This window comes from Triturus cristatus, chromosome 8 (genome assembly GCF_964204655.1).
Source record: "Triturus cristatus chromosome 8, aTriCri1.1, whole genome shotgun sequence".
Classification (NCBI taxonomy): Eukaryota; Metazoa; Chordata; class Amphibia; order Caudata; family Salamandridae; genus Triturus; species Triturus cristatus.
Genome location: NC_140591.1, coordinates 401,420,242 through 401,441,827, shown reverse-complemented (window position 1 = coordinate 401,441,827; position 21,586 = coordinate 401,420,242). Strand labels below are relative to the sequence as shown.

At 42.8% G+C, this 21,586-nt stretch overlaps 1 protein-coding gene across 3 annotated transcripts in view; it reads left to right on the top strand.

Annotated features, from left to right (window-relative positions):
- LOC146802188 (phosphatidylinositol 3,4,5-trisphosphate 3-phosphatase TPTE2-like) overlaps positions 1–21,586 on the top strand; it is a 276,700-nt gene that overhangs the window by 185,394 nt on the left and 69,720 nt on the right. For all 3 annotated transcript variants that reach the window (XM_085621775.1, XM_085621774.1, XM_085621776.1), the window contains exons 10-13: positions 8,038–8,098; positions 14,023–14,104; positions 14,208–14,296; positions 19,050–19,111. In XM_085621775.1, the coding sequence (XP_085477901.1) occupies positions 8,038–8,098; positions 14,023–14,104; positions 14,208–14,296; positions 19,050–19,111 (294 nt within the window). The remainder of the gene's footprint in view (positions 1–8,037; positions 8,099–14,022; positions 14,105–14,207; positions 14,297–19,049; positions 19,112–21,586) is intronic.

Here is a 21,586-nt window from a genome sequence, read left to right as displayed (position 1 = left end):
GTTAATCATTAATTCAGATATGTGACAAGTGACAGTACCACGAGTTGTACATTAACCTTCAGTGTTAATATTTTTGAAAATCAAATTTTTTAGAAGGAATATGGCCGTAGCGAAATCCTAATAGTCTCTCAGTTCATTTGTCTTCTCTCCGCGGTGACATGATTCCACTGATTTCTACAAGTGAACTCTAGATTAAAAAAAAAAAAGACCAGTGGTGTACAATGTTTACCAAGACATTTTGATACAGGATCTAGGATATCCCTGTATAGGTTATTGTAGCTTCTGCAGCATTCACTATATGTGAAGAGAGACACACCAGGCTTTTAGATTGTGTGCTATGGCGTGACGAAAACATCCCATAGGCAGTAATAGGTCATACATCAGAATACGTTTAGATGTTCTTTCACATAAAATGTCTACAAAGTTAGAATCATATTTAGGTATTTCCCCAGAATGTTCTGCTTACCACCAGGTAGGAGAGTGTCACAAACAGTTTATCCTAGAAAGAGCCAGAAACTATGGCATCTAAAAGGCAAAAAAAAATACATACTGATGAGCTGCATCAGCTACATTCTTCCAAGTATTAGCACTCAGTGATGGAGTGATCCATGAAACCTGGAATTTCCTTCTACAATCTAAAGCTACGGGTCTTTTCATAAGTCTGAATCCTACATGCCAATTTGGGTTCATGGCGACTTCAGTCATGGTACAATCCATGCTTAATGTCGACTTCACCACATTCTTGGGCATCCATACCCAAGACGTCGGGTACTATGCACCAAACCCCCCAAAAATAATATTTCATATGGATAGGCGACCTCCCATTGCAATGACTACTTGCTACAGAGCCTCTAGGATCCTGCTCCTTAACCCATATCAGTCTTTGATAAAGTATGCAAGGCATAAAAAAATCATTGAAAGAATGCACACCAGAACCCCCACTCGTTTTCCTCCACTATTCTGAAGTCTCCCTTTTTATATCCTGTTAAAACAGGAGAATTTTGAGTTTTTACCCATGAGTCTGCAGTTCAACAGTATCAACTCAACAAGGACATGGTGGGCACAATTGCTGCGGCATTTATCTTTCTGTCTACATACACTGCATGCTTGTCTATTAAATTAATTTTATTATGCCAAGATACAGGACGTTTTAGGACATTTTATGACAAAAGAATATTTCTCTCTCTTGTGATGTTACTTTAGAGAACTTTAAAACAGGGTAGGGATTCTGAAATCTAGCAGTCCTTTGAGGCATTCAAAGCTAGACAGTTTGGAAGGGACAGAATAGTCTGCAAAGGAAACCACAGTTTTTACAGCAAGCCTAAACATGCAGCAATAGCTTCCAGCTGAACTCTAAACTGTAGCAAGAAATATGTCTGATTCGATTGATGGATGTAGTCCACACCAACTTTTTTGTAGGGAACATCAGTGGAATGTGACTTGCTTCTTTCCACTAAAAATGGTTTCTGATCACTTGGGACTGATGGCTACTGATAATCTGATAGTGTATCATTTCCCGAATGTTCCTCAAACTCACTAAGGGGCATATCTACAAGGCGGCGATATAAAATTATCGCTATATCAGCAAGGTCACGCTATCGCGTGAACCCTTGCCTTAGCGCCTGAATTCCTAACGCCCATCTTTGCATCTCTAATGAGATGCAAAGTGGGCGTTCCTACCCAGGATAACAGGAGAAATGTCGCTAAGCGACATTTCTCCTATTATCAAGCCTCACGCAAAGCAGCATAGCGACAAGAAAAGTAGCGATAACCTCTGTTGTTGCTACTTTCCTTAACCCTGCTTTGAAACTGACTTAGCCATGATATCCTATGGAAGGTGGATATCATGGCTAAGTATGTGAGGCCCTATCAGCAAGCTATCGCCAAACTTTGTGGGATTATTGCTGGGTTTCCAGCGATAATCTCACATTTGGCAGTTAGCGCTAGGATTTTATCGCTTTTGAGATAAGCGTTGCTAATAGCACTCTATCTCAGCGATAAAAATCCACGCTAGCTGGCGATAATTATCCTAGCGCTAAGTGCGCTTAGCGATAATTATCACCGGTTGTTGCTGATATGCCCCTAAATTCCCCTCAAGAATTTCTTAGTATTTCACCAGCAAGCCAAAAGCTTCTCCTTCGTGCCAATAAAATTGATACTAAGCAATGAAAAAGATCTAGGGTTGGATTCAAGGTACTCCATACTTTATTGTCCCCATGAAGAGAATTAAGATTAGGATCACTATGATCTGCACCCATTTCTTGTGAAGGAATCACTCCATGTGGCCACACAGGTTCAGTTTGTGGAGCCATGGAGCTGTTACAGCTGCGATATTGGTTGGCTCTAGTCTGTCATCAAGATGCAAAAGGAAATCATCACTTCCAATACAAATGCCTTCACTTGTGCTTGAAATCAGTTCAACAGTGTTTATGAAGTTGTTAATTACTTTTCTCTACAGAAAGTGCAGATTTACCATCATCTCACGAAACATGTTGCGCAGGATTTGTTCAATATTCTCAGCCAGAGTAGCATATCATGCCAGTGGCCAACAGAATTCCACTTACTGGTACTCATTTATGTTAACTGCATAGTTTTTTAAGGATTGAAGCAGGCCTCATGGGTTTTGGAAACCTGTACAACAGCAGCCCCATACAAATACAGATGCTATATAGTTGGGCATCAATTACAAGGTACTGAAGTGAGAAAGATTTTGTAACAACTGAGTGCAAATTGGTTATCTGGGTGGAGCAGCAGCCTTTTTGTACATACAGGTTGAGATAACCTACAATGAGCAACTTGTATCTTCTCAAGCACTAGTAGTTCATATTTTGAGCACAATACAATTTGTACATATTGGTCCAAGAGTCTGGACTGCAGCACATAGGAACAAGTATAGTGTAAACACTTCACACAGTGTTTGTACTTGTAGGTCAACCCTGTGAGAATGCCCATGAAGAATACCACAGTTGCACGTGAAACAATTTCAGACAAATAAACATCAATGAAGGAGTTTGAGGGACTGTTGGACTTGGCCCTTCTGGCAGGTTCACCCCTGAACTTTTTGCCTTAAGCTCTGACATATTGGTAGTGATTTTTGGCCTCTGCGCACTTTAGCACTGTGGCCCAGTGTAAAGTGCGTGCGCGCGCTGAGTGCGTGGGGTGAGATTAGCCTGCCCACCCATAGGAATGCATGGGTGATATGTGTGTCCATGGTAATTCCTGATGTGATAGGAGTGCAGGGTCGAATTTAGTATGTGCGAACTCGTGAGAATAAATGCTGCGCAATGGTGTGCGCAGATTTGTGGTGACAGGTGGAGAAGTGCCACTTCTAGAAGTTGGCCTTTCTGTGTACTGTGTGTCTGCCTGCCTGATGTGGAGTGCATGTCTGGCTTGTGATTAACAGGTGCTGGATGGTGTGGGGAATTCCAGAAGCTAGGGTGAGTCTGCCCGGTGGTGAATGGAGAGATCTGCATGTAGATGGGAGGGAGGAGTTGCAACTGGGACCTGAATAGGGCTGTGCCTTCCCTCCACAATGCTGGCTCCACCTCCTGTGGTGCGTCTGATGTCCCTGGCCTGTCCTGTGAATAGAGAGGGGAGTTGGGCAAAACAAAGTGCTCCAGAACCAGTTGTATCTGGTTCTCCCCTCGCCCTACAGTTTTAGACAAAGGATTTAGCTGTATAAATAAGGGGCTGTGACCCCAAGTAAATGTTCTGGTTTTTGGACTTGAAACTACCAGGGGCATGCTGCTGCTGGGGCCCAGGGGAAGGCTTGCCTCCCTGGGCTCTGCCCTGCCTCTGGATGCCTGGAGGACTTTCCTTTGCTGGGAGCTGTTTTGCTCCATCTTTGATGCCCAGGACTTCTTAGACCTATTGCCTCCTTTTTTTTGCTTTTACCTAGGCTTGATACCGCCTTGGAGCCTGGGGGCTGAGCAGCACGAAGCTGCAGCCCTTGCCGAGGGAATCCCCCTTGTAGGGATTCCCCCCTCCTTATGGGCTCTTGCAGGTGCCCACCCCGCTCATTTTCACTTTGATTATGCAGGTGCCACCCTGCGTCTTTACGTGCCTTTTTATCGTTGCAGAGCGGGTGCCCACCCCGCTTTTTACTTTGAGCGCCGAGGGAGCCTACCCCTCATTTGCCACCCGAGATTGCCGCTTCTGCTGCCCAGCCGCGGCCGCCCGGAAGTCAGGCAAGGCTGCCTGCAACATGGGCAGTGCCTGCGGCTGGGCCGGCGGAAGCAAGAAGCAGCGCGAGCATTGCGGGGCTCCCGTTAGCTGGGGGGAGCCCCGGAAAAGGAGTTTTGCCCGGAGCCGCGAGTGCTCCCTACCTTAAGTCCCAGTCCCATGACGGGGGACCAGGTGAAGCATGGCGCAGCCTCCCGAGAAAAGAGTCCCGCGGTGACAGCCGCCCGAACAGAGGAATCCCCCGCGCCGGAGCCCGGTGAGTTAGGGCTGGACAGGGGTCATGGCCGCATTTCGCTCCCGCTCCTCGAGGAAGCAGGTTTCGTTTTCCGCGCCCGTGCGAGGCACCGAGTCAGAGCGGCCCCGTGTGTGCAGTGGGCCACTCCAACGATGAGCATATTTATTCCAGAGCCTCGATGGCTCCAGCGTGGCCACATTTGAGTAGAGGGCCCCAGTGGGGGCCTCGGGGGTCCGTACTCCCACAGTTGTTTCCCGAGCCCGACGAGTCCCACGCCGTGCTAATTATTTACGGAGCCAGTGCGCTCCAAGGGGGCCAGTGTTCTTTCCCCAGTGCTTGGGGACATGCTTCTTCCTAGAGCCAGATGGCTTCAACATTGGGCACAGTTATCAAAAGGGCCAGTGAGAGCCCATGCCGCATGTTAACTTCCCCAGCTGCCCAGCAAGTAATGGGCAGCTGCACCGTTTAGGCGCACAGTTCTTTGGGGGCATGTCTTGTGAAGTTAGGAGTGAGACGCACTCCTTTGCCCCCCACTTTCCCAGCTGCCCAGCAAGTAGTGGGCAGCTGCTACATTTAGGTTTGCGCAGTGGCGCACCGTTGACTTTCGCTGCATAGGCAGCAGCCCTGTCTCTCTGGACATAGGGCAATTGAGCCCCCTTTCTGAGATGGCCAGTTGGCCAGGGGGACTGTTAGGATTGTAGGGCGCCAGGCCCTACTGTGATTTTGGGTGCTAGGAAATGTGATTCATGTAGAATGATTTACGCACCCTGTGTTGATACCTCTAAATGTTTTTTATGATTATGCGGTTGGTTCGCATATTATGGTTCATGCTTGTGAGATTATTTCCTAATGTTAGTGATACTTACGAGGTTATGGTCTAGATATTAGACTGTTGAGAGTATGGGCGTACAATGCGTTTGGCGCCTAATGTGATGCTGTGCATAATGTAGTTTATGTTACAGGCCGATGCTAAGTACAGTGATTACCAGTAGTTACTGGTTGTGTTCTCTGTTTATGATAAGTTCTACATTTACTAAGTTCACTTGTGATGGTTCTGACAGTGGTCCAGTTGGCCCTGTCAGGTGTAAATAATCCCTTGTAGATATGACCCAGTGCCAGGTGGCACCATGTACATTATGTGTTTACTATTCTAATGTGTTATGAGAATACAAATGCTTTTTTTGATATAACCTTGTGTGGAGTTCCTTTTGTTGTGTGCCTGGGATGTTGTTGCTGTTGTGTGCGTGCGCAAATGCTTTACACATGGCCACCGGGATAAGCCTGACTGCTCGTGCCAAGCTACCAAGGGGGTGAGCAGGGGTTATCTTTGGCGTGTAACTTCCTTGCCCTGACTAGAGTGGTGGTCTCTGCCTGGCTTTGGCGCAAGCCTTAGCCAACCAGAGATCCCTTTTCTAACAGGGACCCTTTCACATGGTGAGGAGAATATAGGTGTAGCTTGGAAGGTCCTTCTGGAGCTTGTGTCTCTTAATCTTCTGTAACAGGCATATATCGAACTAAATTCAAATATCACCAATTGGCTGACTACTTCTTCTGCTTCCACCTTCTATTCCATGGTTTGGACCTTGTACGGACAACAGTATTTACATGGCTGGATAAGCTGTGCAGCCCTGCCCTGTAGACATGTTTGTGACTTGCTCTATGTTTTACCCTAGTTGATTCAGCAATCTACTATTGAAAATGTTCTATATATATAGTAATCAGTTCTGACGAATGCTGAGTGTACCTTTTAGCCACAAGCTTGGGCTTGGTGGTAGGTCATATGGACTCTTGGACACAGACCTTAATACATCGACTGCTAGAAAGGAGAGAACCTACAGGCCGCTTTGATAAAAGGTGTGTGCAGTAGTGCAGTGACTCATGCCTGTCAGCTCTATGTTGCAATGCTGACCAGAGGGCATGGCTACAGGTGAGATGGTAGAGGATAGCTGCATAGGATGGCAGGAGTCCAGGTTTTTTTTTTTTTTTATTACATTTTGGGATAAGGCGGTGGAGGGTGTTTTTACGAGAGTGGTGTAGGTAGTAGGGACTGAAACAGGTGGCTTTAAAGAAAAAAATTTGAGATGGGTGCGCAAGGACGGTGGTATAAATGGGGTCTTACATTTTGGAATGAGTCGGGATGGTAGGAGAAAGGTTCTGGTCATTTTTAAATGTGGTGGGGAGGGTGACTTGGATGCCAGCTATATACTAGCTATTTGTGCAGTATTTAAGGGATTATAATTTAGTAGCAGAACATCAGGTTAATGCTTTTTTAAAACTACATCTATGTGGAGGATGTTGAAGGACTTAAGATCATGTCCTGCATGGCCTTGCATTAACTCCTCTTCCCCTGCACACCTCATAATAAAGGCTCAGTTGCTAAGTGAATGAGGGTTAGCGATCATACATAACGTAAATGTGTAGATGGTTGGCTCTGAATAAAGTGGATGTTCCCCACTCGAGGTTCCAAATAACACCGTAGGCAACCAAGTCTTAGCTCCTATTGTCTATTTGGTGTCACTCAGAACTCCTTGTGAAAAACCACCCTGGTATTGACAGCTATCCATCTATCATTCTATATATTCAAACCCCTACCCAAGAGGACGTTGAGAACTAGTGAACTAACACCCTTCGCTTGTCCTGTAGAGCTCAAGAAGTGGAGGTCTAGCCTGTAGCTCATGCCAGTGTATCCCCTTGAAGACATAGAGTTGTTTGTGATATTCAGAAATCTTAACTCTTTAGGGTCATCGGACTTTTTAATCCAAGTGGCATGTATTGGGACCCTCAGCCCCTCCCAGGCACTACGACACTTGCCCGATCCACCAACATAGATTTGCACTTGGGCTTGGAATCTATTGGCCCCTTTAGATTGTGAGTTAGAATCTGAATGTTTCGGTGGTAAACAACCTTAGACCCTACACTAGGAGCTTTTCTCTTTGAGGAACTAAGACAGTATTTTGTTACAAACTGCATTGTAATTTTTTCCATTCAGCTATTCCTGATTAAAGTTGGCTAGTGGCTCAGGCAGGACCTTGAATTATTGACATGAAAACGGAAGGTGCAATGAGGTACTTTCATGGACTGGAGTAAAGACTGTATTTATTCATATGTAAATATATTAATCTGAGTACCTCTAAAGATCCCTGAACCCCAGCAGACAGACTAACATAGGCCACAAGGCTGCAATGTAAAATGATTTGAGGTCTTGGAAGTGGTTGGGGGTTCTAAAATGTGTGGGGTCATACATCAGCCCTAGATGGTGCTAGCCACCTTTGGTTTTTGTTTTGCATTGCTCCTCACTTTATTACCCTGTTCATCCATGTTGTAAATAAATACATGTTCTTTTTGGAAGACATAGCTCTGACTTGAGCTAGAAGTAAGCATCTGTTCTAGAAAATGTATAAGGCATACATAGGTCGGATCTCGTCTGGTAGCCGATAACACTCCTGGCAATCAGGTCACATCATTACCAGGGTGGTGAATCAGCAAGCAGTGTGACTTAATATGATATCGTTGGACATTTTCACGTTAGATGATGTGATGAAAGCAGACTGAGATTATGCAAATATAATAATGCAAATGTTATGCAAATATAATAAAATGTCCATCTGTGTATTCTGTAGGAAGTGGCAAAGTTTCTGGACACCAAACATAAAGACCATTACAAAATCTACAACCTATGCAGTAAGTATATATGATTGATGTCTATAGGCATTTTATAGGGTGTGTCTCTGCTGTACACAGGTCTGTATTTACAGCATGCTTGAGATGTTGGCATGTGCCCATAACTGGCCACTGTCCCCTTGAACGCTTACTGACCTATCCATAAAGAAAGGGAGCTAGTGGAAGATAGCACTGCCTAATTTGTTCAGGATGCTGCATTGATATGATCTTCGTAAACCATTGGATCAAATTGGGTGCATTTTGTTCATTTTAGTGAAACAAGAAGCAGACTGGTATGTATTGCTTTACCCCCACACTCTGGCTGTATCTCATTCTGAATTTGCAGGTACCATACCACCTAGTGGCAGATTTGGGAGCTGCCTGTAAAGCCTTTTTAGGTCGAGCTTAACAGCGTTTGCGCTGTCGCTTTGCGACCTGTTGTAGATGTTTTTTGGAGCTAAACTCCACCCACTGCTAACCATTTCTTTATATTTGTCTGTGGCACTGCCCTATAGAAATCCGTGCTTGCTACTGGGCAATCATTCAACTTTCCCCTCCTTTGTGTTTCCACTTTCCTGCCACAGAGCACCTGCCAAGTACTGTCTCCTTACGCTTTCATTGTTTAACTATTCCTCTGAGGACTACTTTGTTTTTTCTTGGGGCAATTTCTGTGTGTAGACAGCATGCAGCGCTTCTTGCTTACACTTTAAATATGGCGGCTGCCCGCTTTGTTTGCTTCTGCATATCAGCGCAGCACGCAGCGCTTTATCTTTACATATGGTTGCGCCCACCGTTTTGTTTTTTTAACAGCAGTCTGCGTGGCCCTGGAGTTTTCTGGACACGCTGCAATGCCAGCCTCATTATCACCCCACCTCCTACCACGTCCTCCCATGAATATGGCAACGCCTGCTGTTGTTTGCTTCTGCAGATCAGCGCATCATGCAGCACTTTATCTTTACATATGGTGGTGGCCTGCTTTTGTTTTTACCAGCAGTAATTGTTTGACTTTGTATCAACGCTCATAAGATGGGGTCTAAAATGTTATCGTTAGAGAAACGCACTGTATAATCGTTACTAACGCTGAATGGTTCAGTATTGCCCAGACTTCCCTTAAAAAAAAATTCAGATGGTGAGACATCGCTCTTCCCTTTTTAGTTCTTAACTCTTTAAACTACTCTATATTGTTCACTGGAGCCCAGGGCACATGTTAAAAATTGTTTTTTTTAAAATCACAGTCGGGGTGTGAAAGGCAGGGACGGTGGCATATTAATTGCAATGCCAGTAACTTATCTGGGCAGCCTGATAACTTTCCTCGTGGCTCTGTAGTTAACATTGTTTAAGAAAGGAGTTTAGTTCTTGACACCCTCATTAAAGCCTGGCTCTAAACACAACTACTCTTTGCTTGCTTGAATGTTTAATGTCCTACATTTGATCATAAATGTCAAACTACAAGTCACAGAATGCAAATTACAATGGCGCCCTTGAGCCCAAAACATGCATGGCCACTGTTTCTCTACTCTAAAATGGAGTGTGCAGGTAAATCGGTATTCCAATTTGCTTTAATGTAGTTTCTTCTCAGCTTTGGCCTCGTGTTATCATATTAGTGTGCGTGTCTGTTTATGTGCTTACGTATGAGTGTTATTTCTATGTGCACACATATCTTATATCTTGTGCCTGTATGTTTGCTTGCATGATTGTTTAGGTGCACCTTTATATGTAAGCATGTGTATTTCTGTGTTTTAATCATTGTCTTGTTTGTTATTGATGTATTATTCTATGAACGCGCACGTGTGTGTGTGCATGCGTCCCATTCAAGTGCCTAAGTCTGCCTGCCTGCACGTCTTTAGGATGAGCAGAAAGTGCACAAAGGCACTCTGTGATTTACAACTCAGAGCCCCAGTCTCAGTCCCTGGACGGTTTCCCTTATCTGTACTGTGTGATGTGCTTTGAAGTGCAAATGCTCCCCGCCCAGGGGGAGATGTGATCTAGAGATCTTTGCACATGGACTCTTAACACCCAGGATCACAACACTGATTTATTTGCAAACCCCTGGCATCGTCCTTTAAAAATGGGAATCTCACTCCCTCGCACCTGCAATTACACCACCAAGGTTTTCTTCATTAACTCTTCATGATTCACGTCCTAGACACCCACTTACCTCCACCCCCCTCCCTCACCTTCCTTCTCCAAGCACTGCAAGTACAGATATGTACCAGTGAATGGCACAAGGTTGGCAGGATGCCATTTAAATAGCAAAAAAATACATGGCAAATAGGCGTCTACTTTCAAATGCTCCAGAGTGACACCTGGTTGAGAATCACACTCTAGATCTCACCCGGCTGCTCTCTGCGTCATCAGAAGCTAAGGTAAGCTGAAGTCAAATAGGCTATCACTTGCAGGTGCAAATTCTAAAGACATAAAGCTATTTCATGCAGGGCTTATCAAACAAGATAAAAAGCTGTATCATTTTTCCCGGCATCAAAGAGCACACACTGTCAGCTGTTGTCGTCTTGTTCCACAGGTTTCTTTCTTTTTACCTATAATGTCAACCCACACATAAAATAATCCCCAGCTGGCCACAACAGAGAGGGGGACATCGGAAAACAAAACTACTCGCTTCTCAGCTCTTCTTACTTGTACACACATGTCCACCCCAAGCTCCCATACCTTATCTTTCTTTTTTAACACCCAAAGACACAGATCTGGAGCTTAGCACCTACCTATTTGCTTTTTTAGTCACCAAAAAGGCAATGCTATCCACACAATTCCATGCCACACAATTCAACTCCACACATTTCCAATCCACACCACATAATTCAACACCAAACCACATAATTCAACTCAACAACACAATTAAACAACACACCACATACCGCCAATCCACAGCAAAAAATTTCACATCATGTCACAACATGTATCAGCACACCACATAATTAAATTCCACTGCTTACCACTCCACAACAGAAAATACCATTCCACATAATTGCACTCCATAACACAAATCCCACCCCACATAATTAAAGTACGCTCAATACCACATAATAACTATTCACATATTTCCATTGCACACCATGCGACTTAATTCACTTCATAAATCCACTCCAGACCACACAATTCCATGCCACACAACTAACAATTCCAATCCAAACCACATAATTTCACTACACACCACATACATACACTTCATAACACACAGGTAAAAGACATTGCCATTTACAATGCTAATAGCTCTAACTTAAGGAAATGTGACACTTATTGCATTTTTTGTGTGCTGTGTGAATGGTGCAGTCTTATGCAGCCATGCACTACATTGCTCAATATGGAAGGAAATTCTTGCGAGTTCTCCCTCCCCGCACACCTGCTCTTTGCAAACACCATTGGCTCTGTAGCGCTCATGTCGATGGGTAGCAAAACAATCCCTTAGCAAATGTAGGCGTTCATCATCAGCATAGGAATCAAGACATGGCACAAGACTCAGAAACTGGGCTAGATAACATGCATCCTTCCTGTAAGTGGAGCTTCACAATATGGCTCTCTTTCTTTTCCGTGTGGAGGTCATCATGAGTGGCTTTAAGATAGCCGTGCAAGTTGCTCTTGAGAGGGCAAAACTATCTGATACCACAACCATTATCTCACATTACAGGCCAACATGTTCCAGCCCAATTCATTTGTTACTGTTCAACAAAGCAGTGCCATTTGCCATTGAGTCTAGGGCCCTCTTGGGCAGTAGACTCAACCGCCTTGTGCTCCAGACACTACACTACATAATTGGATCAGCTCTTGGTTGCCGTTTTGATGGGGATGTCTTCCACGCCCAGTACACTCTTGAGGTCAAGCAGGCACCCCTTTCTGTGCAAGGGATGCCTGATGATACATGAAGCTGGGCACTCCTCTTTTCAGGGTCTTCTGCGGTTGCTCTTTGTTAATATCCCAGCCTAAGAAGGCTACGATAACTCATCCCTCCATGTTGCTGTTGAATGTAGCGCGGTGCAGCAGTACTCTGCCTGGACCTCTCACAAGAAGCGTCAAAAGAGACACATTTTTCCTAGTTGGTAAGCATGACCTGTCCATGGCAATAAAAGCACAACTGAAAACGCAGGCATTGAAAGAGACTAATCCCTGCTAAATCTATTTCTATCACTGTGCCCGGGTTGGTTTTTAAGAAGACAAAAGACAAAAGGATTAACCAGTAGATCTGCAGCACTCAAACCAACTGGGATTTGACCAAATAATTTCGACATAGAGTGTACCCAGAAGTTCTTTTTTTGCAGTGTGGAGTGCATTACATCAGTCATAATCTTGACATTTTCTATTGAGTACATAAATAGCTAGACTAATTTGCCATTGAAAATACATCTATTTTTACATTTCAGTCTATACAATCTTCTAACTAGGAGTTTGCAGAGTCTTGCCCACTCTGTATTACCCTTGTAACACATGGAGTTCTGGCAAAATTCCACCAACCACCGTGTGGTGGAGTTTTTTCTCACTCACATCTCGCCAATAGTAAATTGGCGAGCACAAGCGAGAATTGGTGTCCCCTAGTGAGATTTTCTGAGCATGGACGGCTGCGAGCGTTCGCGACCGTTCGCAGTGAGAAAGCTGCTGCTCCGCTAGAAAATCTACTCGAGCAGCAGCAAAGAAACAGCACCCTCTGGCGCACCGCATCGTACCGTTCATGCTGATTTTACAGCATGGAACAAGTTCCAGATACTAAAAGTAAGCGTGACATGCCAATTCCTCCTGCTGACAGAACTACGCGGAATCTTGCTGAGTTTTCATGTAACTCCACGAAATTCTACGGATTGAAACTCCGCGAGTTCCACTCACCCCTGCGTATATACAGTCTAAGAGAATGTTTATGGATCGTTTCGTTGTTCTCTACACTTCTGATAAAAGTACAATCCTTTAGCGTGCAACTGCCAACACATTTCTTGGTAAAGGAATTCCACTCCCTAAGCCTTAAACTGGGTGCAAATGAAAACATTTTCATGAACCACAGTTCGCTCTGACATTTGAACTGCAGTTTCTCTTGGCGACCCTATCATAGGGTCTGTGTTTATGCAGATAAAAGATGCATCATCAATCTCTGATATTGAAGATATGAACTGGCAAAAAAGTTCTTCTTGAACCTTTGGTTATGGTTCTTATTGTATTAGCCAGACTTACAGATTCGAACCATAATGGAAGACATTTTGGATGTCATTAGTCCATCCCTGACCCTGCCTACACAGTCAATGTTGCAAACTATATCTCTGACTTCAGTGGGATAACATAAAAGTATAAACTATAAAATATAGACTATAATATATAGGTAGAAAAATCAGTCTCAAAATTGCGGATACAAAATAACGACCATAGATTGAATCTATCTAAAAACAGATAAATCAACATACACCTAAAGCAACCTTTTGAAATATCTTAGACATGTTTAACATGACGAACATATCGTAGGTAAATATTATTAATGTCTTTATATTTACAGTTTATATTTTTGTATATTTTTGCAATCTATATACATGTCTTTTCACATGGAACAAGCTTTCCAGGCAGTAAAGAAGCCACGTTTTTCAAGAGCATACTGTGATTTCTTCTGTTTCTTTTTGTTTTTCTATTAATATAACTCAGTGGGTTGGGTATCTGTCACACAGATTTGAGTGTACTCTGTAAGTCATTGGGGGCGAGTTACAAAGACATATATGAGTAAGGGATGTAGCATTACAGGTGTACTCTTTTATGTCCTCATAGGAGACCCGAGCTAGTAAATCAAGTTTGCAGTTGAGTGTGAAAAACATAACTGTTCAAAATCACAGCAGGTAGTGTAATCTGTATAGAAACAGTAAACGACAGTAACTTTCATAAATATTTGGTTGCATGACAGGAGCCTTCAAGTTACAAAAATACAGTTTTCCAGCTTTTTGTAAACTTCTTCCTTTTCACTGTAGGTGAGAAGGGCTACGACCCAAAGTACTTCCACTACAGGGTGGAGCGGATCTTTATCGATGATCATAATGTCCCTGCTCTAGAGTAAGTAGTTGTTGTTTCTCTCTTACTCAACTTCATTACACAAAAAAATCTTCTTGTTCATCAATTGTAAGTAGAAAATATTTCTCTGTTCTCTTGAAATCAGGGACATGCTGAAGTTCACTGCAAGCGTGCGCGACTGGATGGCCGAGGACCCTCAGAACGTTATAGCAATTCACTGTAAAGGCGGAAAAGGTAGGAAGAGAGCTATTATTTTTAATCCACAGTGCGATGCATTTGAATGTATAAAATAATGACAAGTTTGCATCTCCCTATCTCTGCATCAAAGTTTATTTCTTACATCCACTGTTAATCTCCCTGTAATAAAGATGTGCTATAATGATCACCGTGTATGCGATGATGTCACTTAGCTGCTGTTCTGGCAGCCCTCCATCTTTGGTCATCAGAGGCAGTTGCTTTGATATTTAGTGACAAATTACATATTTAGAAATACTTGGTAAACTGTGTCCACATCTGACAGAAGTATTAATATTTGTAACAATCTATCTGGCACAAAAGCATAGGGGTGCTTTATGGGTCATAAAAGTTATTTTTTTGATATGTATATTTTTTGTATGGTTGTTTTTCTTGGCAAGAGCCTAGCAGCTTCCAGTAATAGAGTTTTGCAAAATGCATGATACAACAAGCCCTGACAAAGCTAGAAGGCTGGCAGCCAATGCCAGACCTATTGGCTTTGCCAATGCTGTTTTATGCCCTGTGTTGGTAGTAGAGACAGCCATTTTATTTTCAATTATGAGGCGCTGCATCAAATTGTGCATATACATTGGATTCGAATTTATCAGGCAGCACGTATTTCTCTAGCATGATACAATTATAAAATTGTTTTAAAGACTCACTGGCATAGTAGATACTCCTGTCCTAGAACTTTTGTCTGGGCCGCCAGCCCAAGAGCAACTCTGGCCCTGTTACATATAAAGTACTCCTCTGTTTGTGATTGTTCTTTTATGAATCACTTTTATTATCTAATGTTATACATGACCACAGGAGAACTGTTTTGTGGAAATACCAGGTATATTCATTTGAATGTTGGAATGCATATACAGTGTTGACGGGTAGGTTTTTATGATTGGACTATAGTTTGTCATGCCTAGTATGAGAAAAAAATATTTTGTTAGTAAGGTGGTTGTGAATTTTGTTGCATAAGACTGACCGTCAGCATTCTTGGAGGAAAATGGTACATTACGTTTTTCAAATATTTAGAAAAGAACCAAATTTTTAAGGTATCCTAAAAACTTAAGGGCGGGAACAACTAAATAAAACATTATTAAGTTGTGCTCTGCAAGAAGGGGGGACATGGCTAGGAATCTTAAGATGATTTACGATTAAGCTTGTACCATGCAACTGACTTCTCATAGGCGGATTATTGTATGTTTGATAAATGCCAATAAAAATATGTTTTAAAAATAAAAAGATTGTACTCCGCCAAAAAAAGTCTTTTTATGGAAGTAATTTTTGGTTTCAAGGATTGACTAACAATATTTTTATCACTGTGCCTTGAGAAGGTTAATTATCCGGTTTAGTGATGATATCCATGCACATCCTAGTTTTCTTCACACTGTTACTGTGTACTGTGGCTCTTTCCTGAATGCACTTTAGTAATGCAAAAGTGTTAATGCGAGTATTTTGCTTTAGATTTTCATGATGCTTCTAAGATTCCCATCTGAGGTGTACCCATTGGAAAGAGTCGGATCATTGACCCAATGCCTAGAGTGTAGGAAAGATCATCACCACCAAATAAATACCCTTATGCTAAAAAAGCAGGGTTTTAGTAATAGGAAGTATGGCGCTCTGCTTATTAACGAGTCGATAAATAGGAATGTGGAGTGTGGTGCTAGCTAGGAAGGGGAAACCCTCAATAACCCCTTAATTAGTGTAGAAAAGAAAACTACAACGTATACATATTGCTATCTCCCGTGCACACATACAATATTAAAACATGATATATGAATGTCAATTAGAAACACAATTGAACAATAATCTTTGTTGCTGTCTTGGATTCTTTAATATAAGTTGTATAGCGCAGCCAGCTGACACGTGTTTCGTCAGGGAAACAGGTGGTCTCCTGACTCTTCAGGGCTGAATGGCAAATATCAAAGCTTTGAATAGTCCCTTAACCGGTGATAATTCCAACCTGGTAAGGCAAATGGCGATGTATGAAACTTGGTGGGAGTTATAAATATGTGGCTGTCAGGTAGGTCAGAAGTTGGTGTGATCGTAATGATGAGACTCATTACGAAACTGCTGAACCGCCAGGACGCCGGCAACTTGCATTTCTTCTAAGGACTTAGGCAGACACACACACGTGCCTGACCTAAACGCACCAGGCAACTGCCACCCTTTTGATTCACACACGATACTAGTTTTCACTTTGCAAGTTTACTGGCATTGTATACTTTCAAATACAGATTCATTAAGATTAAACCAGAACACTTTGGATCTATAGACTCAGTAAAGTGGTGCTGGGTTGGAATTATTACCGGCATTACGATCACACCAATTTCTGTCAGTGGGTTACTGCTTTTGTCAGAGAGATCCTTTTCTTACTTGCAGTTTATAAGTTAAAATCCTAATACAGAGCAGTGAACTATTAACTATCATCATGGGGCTGCATGCAAACTGCAAGATGTACATTAGAGCATATGATTTTTCCCCTGTCTTTCATTATCCTAATGTTGCAAAAAGGCTTAATTTTGGTATAAATCAATTCCTATTAGTAATGACAATCCCCAACCATGGTGGTGCATTTTACATTCTGAGTTTGTGTTTCTCCAGACCAAGCACTCTTAAACTATACTGCCTACCAGTATGGATGAGATGTGACTCTGACACCTTGTAGTCCTCTGTCTAATGTAACATTTCCGATACACTGATTTATACACCTATGTTTGATTGTCTCTGTTTAATGGGTGTGTGAGATGCAAAGTGCTCTGACACGTACACTGGTATGAGTGGCGCTATGAAACGAATGAAATGCATCTGAGAGAGAGTGGCTATGGCGACTTGAGGGGCATTGTGAAAGGGTGGTATTCAGCCATGGTCTGTGCAGGTAACAGCAGTGGGGCGGTGAGGCCAGGTAAGGGGGGACTTCGAGGGATGATGCTGAGGGAAAATTAAATAAATAATTAATTTTCCCTCTGCATCGTCCCTCGACATCCCCATTACCTGGCCCCAACGCCCCACCGCTGTTACCTGCACGGACCGCGGCTGGTGGTAGAATCCACGACAGAGGTGTTCTTTGGGGGCGCCAACAAACAGTGTCGCACAGGGTGCCACCATCACTAAAGCTGGCCCTGACAACAAGCATGAGAGAAAATGACACCTTACTATGTATGTGTGTTCAGGATGTTGTTGCGAAGTACATACAGTCACGTGCAGTTATGAAATTGCTCTACTCATAGTGTTCTATGACAAAGATGGAATTGTCTATAGTCCTTACGGTGAAAAAGGGGGTAGTATGGTCGGCTGGCAGAATAGCAGCCACAGAAATATTGAGTTAAAAAATATTATAGTATGAACATCGACACCAAAAACACTCCGAGCTAACTATACACAGGCGTGTGTGTGTGCGTGTGCGTGTGCGTGTGTGTGTGTGTTTATATATTAGGCAATATGATGGCCCCTTTCTGATTGAGATCCCTCTGGGTTCCAATGTTTCCAGGTGACTGACAAACTGTGGGAGCTTAAATTGATACTGTCTTTGACGAAAGCCCCACATTTTGAGCCTTTGTATAGCTGCTCTACCAATCACCTTTTCCTTAAATCTGTTGTTCTTGTGTGCATGACTTCAGACTGGAGGGTGACTTCTGTGTCTGTTCTTTGGATTTGCCAGATGCTGTCTTTTGCAATTTGGCACAGAGTGACGCAACCCTTCCTTCCTATGTTTGCAACGGGATTTCATTTATAGCAATATATTTAATTGTTGACATGCTCCTGCCACCACATCTATCTTACTAGAGTATTACTGCGGGTGGGCTGTTAAAACCGGACTGTTTTGCATTGAAACTGTCATACCTTGAGACGTGCAATACGGCAGCCAACGGGAATCTATGTCACCAAATAGGCACATTCTCTACCAGGCATCATACAAAAGATTGGTGGTTCAACACATTTTTAGATAGCATTAGTTTCATTTGCTTAGCTGTGGATGCTTCATTCAATTGTTTTAGGTATTTCTGATTAATCGAATCAAAGCCAAAACATCTGCATGAAGCATAATATACATTAGAGGAAAATGTTATTTGCCCTAGGTTGTGTTGTCCTACATGCTATGGCCTTCCACATTCCCCCTAGCTTCCCAGATATTCTGACATGAAGGCGTTGAGCGCTGGGTCTCCATTTCACTGCTGTAACATGAATTCACTATTATGCGAAGGTGACTTTTGGAACATAAGTGCCACCACTGGATTCCATGAGAAGGCGTGCAAAATGTTTCCGGAGTCGAAGGTGCATTTCAGAGATTATCAATCTGCATACGAAACACAGCATTAATCAGAACCAGCGTTACCAAAGGTACAAAACGTTTTCTCACAAATTCTAGACAGTGTGCTCTTAACATTAATATGTGTAGGACCAGATTAAACCAAATCCAAGTGGGGTTCAATTGAGGATGAAATCCAATTACATCAAATTCGGGATGAATCTGAGTCAAGTAGTTATGTTTGAGAAAACGAATTTGCTCCTTTCACTTTGAAATAACCAGGCCTGTCCCCTCTAAAACAAAGAAAGCCTTCCAGAACAAAGAATGTGACATTGAAACCATAGAAAACAAGGCCACGGATTAACAGACCTTTTATATCTCTTTAACTGCTATGTCTTTGGGCTCTTTTTTAGGCTATTTTCTTTTTGCTCTGACCAGTGGAAAATTAGCAACAGTGTCTTGCCATGCATTTCCAGGGCACTCATTTGTTTTCTTTTCCTTTTGATTCAGGTAGAACTGGTACTATGGTGTGCACGTGGCTTGTGGACAGTGACCAGTTTGAGAGCGCAAAGGTACTGTGCGAAACTGCATTTATTGATGCTGGTGCTGGCAGGATTTCTATCTCATTTGATCACGCTGTATTTATTTAATTAATTATTTATTTAGTGTTTTATGTAGCGTGAACATGACTCACGAGGGTATCAGAGCGCTTTACACATGAACAAGGTGAAAGAAGCAAACAGAGCAGACAATGAAAGCAATAATGACAGTCAAAATAACAGTACATGAAGTAGTGGTACGATGGCGGGGGGAGGAAATACCTCTAGACCCACATAAAGATACATAACAAGCTATGGTGTTGAACGACATATCGCAGGTATAGCCAGTGTAAACAGTCTAAAGTCGATGAGTCGAGTTCCTGTGACCTAGAGCAAGTATTTGTTCAGCAATAACAATTTCACTTGTGTGTTGAAAAAAGGCAGTGACGGATTATCTCGGATTTGAGAAGGTAGGGGATTCCAAATTCTAAGGCAGCGCCAGAGAAGGTCCTATTGTAGGTTTTATTCCTCTTAAATATCTGTGGTTTCAGCAGTAGAGTTGAAGTGTTTCTTGAGGGTCTAGCTCTGCCATATAGCTCCAGTTAGTTATTGTGCAGTGTGCCTCCGAGTGTTGGAGTGTAAGGTGTGTGTCGTGCCAGCAATTTTTAGTTGAATTCTTGCCTCAAGAGAGACCCATTTTGGAGATTTCAGATCCTGTGTGATGTGGTTGTAGCGTTTGGATCCGGTAATGAGCATAGCTGTTGAATTAAGTGAGGCCCTAAGGGGGGCCAGTTTTGATCTTGGAAGGCCCGAAAGGGTTGCATTTCCATAGTTCAGCCTGGAGGTTACTACGGCTTGAACAACTGACTTGAAGTCCTCGAAGGGGAAGAAGAGTTTAATTTGCCTTATTTGGAAGTTAGCTGCTTTGAAAGCTGAGCTGATGTGTTCCCGCATGTGCAAGTTGCTGTCGAGCATTTTTCCTAGTGATTTCATGGAGTCAATAATATGTAAAGTGCAATTGAGGGCTGTTAGATGTTTCGACCATTCCGCAATGTCGAGTGAATGTTTGGGGGGTGCAAATAGGAGTAATTCTGTTTTGAGGGTGTTTAGCTTGAGGTGGTTGTAGGTCAACCAATTTTGATTTTTTTGTAGAGTAGCATTAAGAGATCTTATATCTCCAGAAGAGGAGATTTTCAGGTAAAGTTGGGTGTCGTCCACGTACATGTGATACTTCAGTTAACAGTTCCATGAACAGGTTATAGTGAATGGGTGATAACGTGGAACCCTTCTGAGCACCTAATGTGACAGGCATGGGGTTAGATAGGGAATGATTTATCTTTATTCTTTGGGATCTATTTTGGAGGAAGGAGGCGAACCAGTCTAGGATAGGATCAGAAAGTCCCATCCCATGTTCCAATAACTCAAGAAGACTGTATGACCATATTGAATGCTGATGAGAGGTCGAGGAGGGTTAAAAGGCAGTATTCATTATGATCACGCATTTGCAGCCCGTCATAGACTATGTGAGTAATGGCCGATTCAGTGCTGAGGCCATGACAGAAGCCAGATTGGTATTGGTCTAAGAGATGGAAATTATCAATGTGATTACGAAGTAGGGTATGGACACATTTCTTGTCGGGATGTTGGAGATACGGCGGAAATTATTTAAGTTAGTTTGATACGCCGTGGGTTTCTGGAGAATGGGGGATATCTGACCACATTTGAGCCAGTCTGCAGTAATGAAGCAATTATGATTTTGGACCAGAGTGGGAGAAGAGTGTTTTTTATCTCCCTGAAGAGATTTGAGGGGAGCAGATCGCTGAAGTGCTTGGAAGGTTTCAATGTTGATAAGATTTTTAGAATGGTAGTTTCATCAACGGATTTGAATAATCTCCACGAGGCATTATTTTTGGGGGAGATACCTGGACGCTCTGACCCCAAGGGTGGGAGAGGGCTGATCTGTGAAAGCAACGGGAGGAGATTCATTTCAGAACGTAAGTCACTTTACATTTTTTCCATCTTTCCAAGGAAGAAGGAGGCAAGTTCTTTGCAGTTAGGTTGCATGATAGATCCGGGTAAAGAGTTATTAGATTGCGATTTGACCAGTTCGAACAATTTATTTGGTCGGTTCCAGGCATCGTCCAGTTGCTTCGTAAAGAAGTTAGCTTTTGCGCTACGTATGCATTTGTTGTAAATACTGCTCTGTGATCTTGGGTGCAATAAGTTGCGTCTCTCCACGTGTAGGCTGCCATTGAACCGAGGATTAGTGTCTTTGGTGGACATTTTTTAGCTGGAGAGGTGCCATATCATATAAAATGTTTGTCATTGAATTATTGAAATGATCAGTAAGGGCCTGGACATCTGACATGCCTTCTGGAGGGGTTAATATGAGATTGCTAATAGATGTCAATTTGTGCAGGTTTATGTTTCTAATGTTCCTTTTCCAGTGCCTTATTAGAGGATATTGATTTTGTGACGCAGAAAGTGATGCGATGGGGATCTGTCCAA